The sequence below is a fragment of the Ananas comosus genome, linkage group 13, assembly GCF_001540865.1.
Source record: "Ananas comosus cultivar F153 linkage group 13, ASM154086v1, whole genome shotgun sequence".
In the NCBI taxonomy this organism is placed as follows: domain Eukaryota; kingdom Viridiplantae; phylum Streptophyta; class Magnoliopsida; order Poales; family Bromeliaceae; genus Ananas; species Ananas comosus.
This window is the reverse complement of record NC_033633.1, coordinates 9,597,233-9,607,215: the sequence shown is the minus strand read 5'-3', so window position 1 is coordinate 9,607,215 and position 9,983 is coordinate 9,597,233. Positions and strand designations below refer to the sequence as shown.

At 37.6% G+C, this 9,983-nt stretch overlaps 1 protein-coding gene across 3 annotated transcripts; it reads right to left on the bottom strand.

Moving 5' to 3' along the window:
• Positions 1,568-9,461, bottom strand: LOC109719341. 3 transcript variants are annotated; one of them, XM_020245945.1, is made up of 4 exons: positions 9,373-9,461; positions 8,654-8,774; positions 7,913-7,971; positions 1,568-5,151 (listed from the first exon to the last, which is right to left on the bottom strand). In XM_020245945.1, exon 4 carries the CDS (start codon positions 4,929-4,931, stop codon positions 1,986-1,988), a length of 2,946 nt encoding a protein of 981 aa, XP_020101534.1. In that variant the 5' UTR covers positions 4,932-5,151; positions 7,913-7,971; positions 8,654-8,774; positions 9,373-9,461; the 3' UTR covers positions 1,568-1,985. The 3 variants fall into 3 exon arrangements, with proteins under 3 accessions (XP_020101534.1, XP_020101533.1, XP_020101535.1); XM_020245944.1 differs by lacking the exon at positions 7,913-7,971; XM_020245946.1 differs by lacking the exon at positions 7,913-7,971 and having other exon boundaries at positions 1,568-5,095.

Here is a 9,983-nt window from a genome sequence, read left to right as displayed (position 1 = left end):
TATTTTCTCTCTCTATAATTTTTTTTTTTGTTACGACCTCTCCCTTAACATCGCAGCCACCGCCCTCGCTGGAGTGTAACTATTTTTCTCCCCTTCCCTCGCCAGCATGCTTCTCGGCCTCAAGAAGCACTTCCTCTTCGTCGCCGGCGGCAGCAATGGTGACGACAGGTGGAGGAGGGTCAGAGAGAGAAAAAAAAAAAGAAAAAAAAATAGGCAGGGTCAGAGGTGAGGAGGGTGAAGCGCGCATAGGCGAGGCCGAGGGCGCGAGGGGCAGAGGCAAGAGGAGCCGTTTCGGCCTCCGCCTTCGCCTCTACCGACTTCTTCGGTGAGAAACAAAAAAAAACACAAGAAAAAAAAATGAGAGAGAGAAAAAGGTATAAAAGTATTTTGGTCAGTTTGTTAAAAATCCGAACGAAATCTGTAAAATCGAAAAAGACGACCCAGTTTTGCAAAAGCTCAAAACTTAGTAGTGAATTTTTTATACAAATTGGCCTATTACTTTTTAGTTAATATTTGATGACTCGTAGATTTTTCTTTTGAATTTCGATAAGATGATAAATGGTATGACATTAAAGTTTCCAGTAAAAGTTCAAAAAGAATTGAGAATCTATATACAAAACGGAATGAAATTATGAGTTACAACTCTAGTAAGAAAAATCTAACATGATTTTGATCCACTATAATTATGAATTTAAGGCCTTATTTGGCATTGTTGCTATTTTTCCAACAATAATTTTATATAATTTTATTTCTGAATAAAAAGAGTTTATTTTTTTTGTTGCCATGGTCAATTAACTAGCAATACACTCCAGCAAAATGATATGTGACAACTTTTTTAAAAAATTATGGAAGTAAAAAAAAAAATAAAAAAGATAAATTACACTTTCGATCTTCAAACTATGGATTGAACCAAACAGCTTTATAGATTTGAGCCATGACCGGACCATGACCGGACCAATCAAACCCGCCGTTTTAACCCGGTTTTTAAACCGTTGCAAAATGGCTAGAACATTTTCAGTCCAAAAACTGAATTGCAAAATCAAAAGCTTGCGCCGAAAACTTAGATCTAACTACAGTATAAAGATCAAACAATACTCACCACAAAAGCTCCAGCAGAGCGAAACATAATCTAAATCTAAATCACCAGAGTCCCACTTTATTTAAGAACAAAAGATATCTTATACACGATATTCATTTTTGTCAGATTCAAATTTCAAAGCAGAAAGAAACCATGCACATATTTGATAACTAGGCAATTCAATTCCCGATACGCGAGTGAAACAAAAACCGGAAGAGAAGAGCATGAGGCAAAACAAAGCAAGAACAACTAACAAGTCCTAAATCAAAATTCGGATCTTCGTGAAAGTTGCAGGATACACGAAATTGAACCAGGAAAAGGACAGTGCATACTGATGCACATTGGAGTATAAATAGAGCATAAAAGCGACAATCATACATCAAACAAACACCAAAAGTAAAAGAACGTGGATCGTCAGGTGTACCCCAAAAGTTGGAGTTAAAGAAAGTGGAAGCTTTAGAGTATTAGATATATAGCGAGGCAAAGATGTGTACCATGTTCCGAAGTGAGCTGCGCTCCGTTTTGTTCAACTTCCTACTGAAATATGTCAGGTGTTTGAGACAAGGAATGGCAAAGCTAAAGTAAAACAAATCAACTAATACTACAGCTAATACTACAGTGGATGCCTCTGCAGGAATATTGATCAATTTAGTGAGTTAGCCTCATCGGCAGAAGACGCCCGCTCCTAACTTGAGAATTTGTTGACTAGCTAATCTGCATCATGATCTGATATTTCTAAAGCAACAATAAGATGCAGTCCTGTCGGCCATTTACATAGAACCTGAGTCGATGATAGTAAACATCGATTACAAGGTCAACAAAAAAGGGAAAAAACCAAAAATACAAGGAAATTATGAAATGATTCCCATTTGGACCACACTTACTGGCTACAAAGATTCCCTAACTTTCACCGAGGATTTTTGAACATGGCCTCCGGTAGAGATGCAGGATCAAGCTCCCAATAGCCTCGAAGCATGCCACCTCTTTGATCCATCAGCTGGAATGCACGAATTCGATGAGAGAATCTTAAATACTCATCCTCAGGTACCTCCACTACTCTACTCTTCTTGTCAGGCATAAATACAGTTCTGTACCCATCCACCCTGGTCAGTAAAGAGACCTTTGTTCCAGCTCCAGTACACTCGCAAATCTCCACCACATCAAACTCACAGTTTTCAAAGTCGAAGAGGGTCCAACTGGGCCTCCAATTCTTGTATAAGGCCCAAATCTCACCGACGGAAGGAAAGATTTCGTATTGGTTTTTCCTACCATGTAGTCTAGCGTTTACTAAATGAGAAAAGGCATCTGTACTGACAAAAGTCTGACACTCATTGGTTACTTTAAATGTTCCGCACCCAATTGGCAGGCCCTCGCGGCTCCATCGTTTTTCCTCCTCGCGCTGAGGACAAATCTCAAGCCATTTTAATTCAACTAAGCAATCTTGTGAGTTAACTTTATGTATGCACCCAAAGTACTTAGGGAACTTATCAATTTCACTGTACAGTGCCCAAATCTGCCCCGGTTGGAAGCTGCTGATCATTTTCCCCTCGTCAAAGTTGCAGAACTCGGGCATACGATATCCATCCGGGTAATGGGATGTAGATGCTGATTGAGAATTATCACATTCCTTCTTACTCACCCTCTCAGTCTCATTAGCCGCAGCAGGTCCAACTCTTGCATCATCAGTTGAACCTTCAGGAGATATTCCATTTAATTCACCGTCCATTTTCCCAGTTTTCCTCATACCACATTCAAGAGGAACAGATGGAAAAACATTTTCCATGTTAATAGGAAGAGATGCAGGATCTAGTTCAAAAGAACCTTGTGGGACACCATCACGTTCAGCTCCGCTCATCCTATGAGAAGGGACTCTGTGTGAAAACCTAAGTATTTCACTGGATAGAATATAGTATGGTGCTTTATCTTTTGCTTGCATGAACAGACTCACGAAACCTTTTACCTTAACTAGAGGAATCACATTGATACCGCTTCCCACCATGAAATCTGAAAGGACTTCGACAATTTCATACTCATATGTCCTGTGGTTGTCAGGGACTGAGCTCCACTCAATATCCCAGCCCTTGTAAACAGCCCAGACTTCCCCCTTTTTTGGATAAATATCATATGTGTTCCTCTTTTTACCTTTTTCCCAATAAATAATATGGGAGAACATGAGAGGGTCTTGACTTACTTCTGTTTTCCCTAGTCTGAAGTTCCCACAAGCAACAGGCAGCAACCCACGAGACCATGCCATTTCAGCTGCATTTAAGGGATCGTGCTCTAACCAAGTGAAGCGCAGCTTGAAATCTTGATTTTCATAAATATGCCTAATTCGAGCATAAAATCTAGGCATGCCATCGAGATCATCATATAGTGCCCAAATCTGGTCCACTTCAAATAAACTCCGATCCCTATACTTGTCAAAGTCAAAGAATTCTGGATCGGGGTAGGACAATGAATTCGGATCAGTAGTCTCGCCAGATTTTGATTCGGCGCCAGTGTCTTCGTTCACTTCCCCTACCCCATTCGATGATTTCTCAGGGATAGTTTCTTTCTGTTTCTCACCCACTTTGCCATTAGTAGGATTGGTCCTTCTAATTCCTACATCAAATCCATTTGTATCTGAATTCTTCTTTGACTTTTTATTACCAGGAGGGTTCATAAAGACGTCATCATCATCATTACCCTCATCATCTTCGTCGTCATCATCGTCATCGTCACTTATATTTTCCTTATATGTGACATTTTGCTTCTGCCTAGTTGATCTTCGTGGAAACTGACTAGCATTTTGCACTGAAGGGCTGTCTAAATCAATAATCGAGTCCACACTATCACTACTGGAATCTGAATCACTAGATTCTACATCTATTTTTCTGCCTCTCCTCTGGTTCATATTCATCATTGAAGCTCTAGAAGAACTTACTGTTGAAGGTTTAGTTTCCCTCCCTCTCTTGTTTGTTTTCGTGAGATTCACTTTCTCAAACTTCACCTCATCACCAGTCACACCTTCGGCATCAGCTTTCCGATCTCCTCCCCTATTTTTTGAACCATCTGACATGTTTCCTTGAAACCCCCTACTTGAAGTCGAATTTCCGAATTGTCCCTGCTGATTTTTAACATTATTAATTTGCTGACCTGCAAAGTGCTGCCTGGAAACTCCAGAACTATTCTGAGAAGGTACAGCTTGTGCATTTAAATCATATGCAATAAAAGGCTTCATGCAATTTTGGCAACGCAGAGCCTTGTTTAAAATACTGCGATAGTACTGATACCTCATGCCGCATAGAGGGCAAATTGTCCAAAATGTTTGTGCCGCAGCAAAAGCCGAATTTTGCTGCTGCTGCTGCTGCTGCTGCTGATTTAAGCCATTAAAGTTCATGTTGTTAGCATTGTTTCTAACAGAAGTAGCTCTCTTCGCATGCTGAGAACTTTGCCAAGGTGGAGCAGTTCTAATAGTAATGCCTCTTTTCATATCATAAAGGGAACGTTTCCCTTTGTCAGAAAGTGTCATATGAGCTTCTCCGATAAGTTTGAAAGCAGCTTCTGCGCCTGCAAACTTGTTCTTATCAGGATGAAGTAGAAGGGCAAGCTTGCGATATTGCTTCTTGATCGACGAGTCATCAGCTGTTGCCTCTACTTGAAGGATTCCATACCAGTCGATCTCCCCATTATGCCTAATGACTGCGGAACAGTGCACTTCGCAAACAGTCAGCATCTGAGAAAGGTTCTCGAGTTCTGGGTAGAGCCGTTGAGCCTTGAGAACTACCTTTTTTGCGCCAATAAAATCTCTTTCTTGCATCTTTTTTTCGGCAAGGTCCTTCGCTCTGATAGCTTCTTCCTTGTTGCACTCCATTATGACGCAATGTAAGTATAATGGGTGCAAAAGACTTCATGTAAAATACTTAAACCGAAGAGAATTGCGCTTTCTTTTCATCCCTTTGAACAAAAAACATGCAAGAGAAGATTCTTCCTCCAAACTGATGGCATGTAATTATAACCTCTTTGCAAAACCAGGATCTGAAGAAAACAGTATAACTCCACAATTATATCCAGTAATACAAATAATAGGTAACCTGCAAGTATGTGCAAAGCATGGTTATTCAAACATTACGACTTGGCGTTGTGGCAAATACATGCAGTAAGATTAAGAATCAGTCACCACTGTCAAACCAAAGTAAGTACTTTTTCCAACCTCTTATAATAATAGCCATAACATTTTAAGTTTTGAGTTGAAATGATCTATCATCTAATACTTATACCTAATTGTCAAATACTGTAATTTCCTGAGATTGACAAAAAGGAACTTTTTTACACTGTCGTGCATAAAAGGAAACCAAGAAATTAACTAGACAACCGAATTCAGCCTCATAGGTGCACAGGACATGATGACAAACTTTAGCCTTCAAACATGCGAAATGAAAGACAACCAACATATGTGTGGAATTCATTGGGATTACACAGATCACAAATTAAAGGGGGGAAAAAGAATCAAACACTAAACTACATTCTTACCAGGCAGCATGACAAGCATCACTAACATAAAGAATCACCAAAGAAACATTCTAACAACATAAGTGCACAGACCAAGTAATATGAGCCCTTGCTCAAGTATAGTGCATGCTTCCAAGTTTTTAACCCTTAGATCTACTACCATTCCACCTACCCTCGCTAAACCCTAGGCATCTAATGGTTAAGAAGTTGGGAGCAAGCACTATTCATCAATCATATCAATAGTTCTAAACAGCTAGATAAATAGGACTCACGCCTAAAAAAAAAGCTTTGTCACAAAAAAAAAAAAGAAAACACCGTTAAGTCAAAAAATATTGCCAAGCTAACTATTATGCGGGGTTATTACATCTAGATGATTCCCCGTCCAAGCTTACCTACAGAAGACCATAAGTGAAGAAAAGGATTCTCATATTGCCTTTCTTATTACTCAATAATCCTCTCATCCAAAAGCATAAACAGAACGAGCCATATTAGTAATGCCACTTCACTGTAGTCCGTACTCCATAAGTCAAAATGGTTTTACATTTTACAACAAAAACAGATAAAAGACTAGAGCCTTCTTAAAGTTGGAAAGCCAAGGATACCTCCAACCCACATCTAAAACAAACTAAACCTACGGAACTTGACAAAACTTAGAAGTATTTAGCCCTAAAATGCTAGAAATTCATGACAATTGCTCATCACCTTGCAAATAAAGCCAACAACAACAAAAGACACAAATAAAAATGCAGTCAAATTATACGATGTCACTAATTCCAATAGGCAGAGGAACAAACAACCAAAGGGCAAATAGTTCCATAGGAGGTGTCGCAACTGAAACTTAAAGCAAAATCTGAGGGATAGTCAGACGCACATGGCTTGCAAAACATACAAATAAGAGTATTTACACAAAATACTGGGGAGGAATAGAATGGTGTAAAAAATATGAAACTAACAGGTAGGCTATTAGAGAGCAATTTGCAAATGAAATCCAAGAAATGATTAAATTTACAAATGAAAATTAAGAAATGCTTAACCAAGCCAGCACTAGTTTATTGGTAATGTAGGCTAAATGCCTATTCCATATAATGCGCAGAAATATTTTGCCCAAACAAAATAATAAACTACAACATTTTAACTGAGAAAATACCCACTCCTCAAGACTATTACGGATAATTTAACTCAGAGAAAGTGAACAAACAAAACATTCTAATACATACAAAAGTTTTCGAACAGCACTGTTTGGCATCATCCATACACTCACATTAACCATACTAATTACTGGACATATATCCTTGTACATGTGAAGCATTATTCTCATTAAAAGATTGTAAAATTTTCCTTTCATGAGGAAAAATTGCCATTTCTTGACATGACTTGACAATCATGCTTCACCACCAGATGGAGAAGTAAATACCAAACACAGCTACAAAACAAAGAAGAGTCTCTTTCCTTTTAAGCTTCATTGGTTAACAATAACAAGTAGTTGACTAAATACATTTAAAGATTACAACCTCAAATTAGGACAAAGAAGTTCTAAAAAACAAATTTATGATTGTTTTGCACAAGAAAACCTAAGAAGCAAAAAATTCAACATGCCAAACCCAAAAAAAAAAGACACAGCTATTCTAATAGCTAAGTTTTTATTGATTTTTGCCGGGCATACAACAACCATAAAGCTAAGCATTTTCCAGTTTTGTAATTACTTGACTCTCCAAGCAATACTTTCAAGAAACCAACTACATCCAAATGAAAGTAGTATTAACACAAAAAGAATCAAAACCCTTCAACTGTAACAAATACAAAAATGTTAATACAAAAAGTAGAACTACCTAGAAACATAGGAAGTGCCACTCTACATAAATATACTAAGCACAAGCATTAAAAGTTATGATCTACAAGAAAGTAGATCAAAAGAAAAGCCTAACTAAATAAACCACAAGACGTTGAACTTCTTTTGATATTTAAAGTGGATTTGTTAGAATGCATCAAAACACAATAAAGAAGTAACTCTCACAGGGGCCATAGAAACAACACGAAGAACTAAACTGAGTAAGGCAAGAGAATGATGGTATGAAAAGAAAGAAGTGACAATGTGAAAGAAATATATAAAAAGTAGTGGAAACATATCCAAAAGTATCTACTGAAAATCCTTTTGGTGGCCCGTAACTTTATAATATTTACTTCTAATCCTCTATTGACTGGTTTACAGGTGAAAAGATATGCATTGCATGAACAGTGCAAGATGAGAATAGACAGGAATAAACCAAAATGAATATAATGGTTGATGCTTGTCCCGACAAATTCAACTGTATCATACATAACATATTTGACCAGTTTTCTCACCTTATATACCAGAGCTCAATGACCATTTACCACCACAATACAAGACCACAATTTGAAATCTGCCAAAAAGACAGCCTAAAGAATTTGAGATGCTGTTTATACTATGATTTTGAAAATGATAATGAATAGTCCATAAAGGATGTGACATTCAACATAAGACATGAATAGTCCAAAGAAAGCCCAACAGCTCAATAGCTACTAAATATTTCATGAAGGGCTTTCTTCCACAATCTTTGAAACATAAAACTTAAAAAGGCATTAGAACAGCAGTCTACATCTATCCAAGCAGGAAATATTGCAACAGTCAACATAGACTATCCCCTTAAGCACTGATGGATTGCCATGTACATTTCACTGACGACAAATACACTTAGGCAAATAAGAACATGATTATCAAATAGCCAAACAGACATAAGACAATAAATCATCCTATTGTCTAGGTGCTAACCAAGAGACTAGACGACAACATTAAAACATGTTCTGAAAAGATATTTCATCTATTTAATGTAATAATACTAACAAATTATATGAGAACTCATAGTAACTACTGAAATTAGTAAGTTTTCATGGCTCAAAGGTGAAGCAACACGTACGCATCTGCACGGACAATATAACAGTAATGCTGTTACTGAAAAGCATGTTTTCATAGTTCATACAATATGTACACAAGTTGATGTTGATGTTCAGGAATGGCCATTAACTAGAGATAAGTTACAATCAACTACTACAAGAAATACTTACCCACTTGAACTTAAAAGGCAACTTATGCAAATTCCTTTTGGTAGCCCCAATCAAGCAGGTGAGCTTCTCTGAGGCATCCAAGTGGGTATCCAAGTAGTCGCCTTGTCGCCACCAGAGGAATCTAAAACTCCATAAAAACTATCTCAGAAATGCATCAAACTATTAGCCATTAAAACCTAATAGTTCAATAAGGTTAACAAGTCCCTTTTTTTCTGAGACAAACAGATAGAAGAAACCACATCTGATCAAAAAACAGAGACAAAAAAAAAAAAAAAGTCATAGATTTCCAATTTCAACAACATAAACAGAAACTACAGGAAACGCCCACGAAAATCACATGCCCAAACCAAACTCAACCACCACCATACCCGAAAACCTGCAGAAAAAAAAAAACCTAAATTTCACCGGCTGACTCAGCGACATCCAAACCCTAGGTTATCCGCCCCCGCCAAAAAACAATCGATTCACCGAGGAGGCGAGGATCAGCGACAAACTAAGAAACTAAACCCTAATCCAGGACCTCATCGCGAGTGCGATGGGAGAGAAAGGGGAGCCAAAAACCCTATAAACCGGAACAACCAAATCCGAACGACTGAGAGGATCTCCGCCGAGGAGCGGCGCCGCCGCCACCGCCGCCGCCGCCGGAACCCTAGCCGGAGCGAAACCCTCGAAATTGATAGAGAGAGATAGAGAGAGAGGGAGAGAGAGAGAGTACTTACGTGTGTTATATCCGAGGAGGAGAGAGAAGCGGAGGTAGAGAGAGAGGAGAGAGAGAAATCGAGTGAAGGGGAAATGGAGAAATACGAAGACAGCGGGAAGAAAAATAATAATAAATAAATAATAAATAATAAAAAACAAGAAAAAGGTAAAAATGTTTGGAGGCGCGAGAAAAATAAAAAAGGAAAAAAAAAAAGGAAAGGTGAAAATGTATGGAGAGGTCTCAACTACAGTTGACTTTTAAATCAATGTTTTTTTTTAAGAACAATTTCAAATGTAACCTTCAAAATTTAAAAGTATTACAGATATTTTTAAAAATTATTAATATTAAAACTATTTCTATAAATCTATAAATTATACTATACACACGTTTTGGTTAATTTCTTTTCTCAAATTAAAATATAAAATGACCTATGAAACCTCAAAAGTCTGACCACTATACTATTATGAATACGATTACCTTCGTATTTATAAGTTATTTTCGATGATAGAGTTTTCGAATTGACGATGCATACCGTTAAATATGACTTAGAGCATTTCAAATATCTAGAAACTAAATTCATAATTTTTCGACAACATTTAGTTTACGATAAAAAAAAATCAAAATTGATAA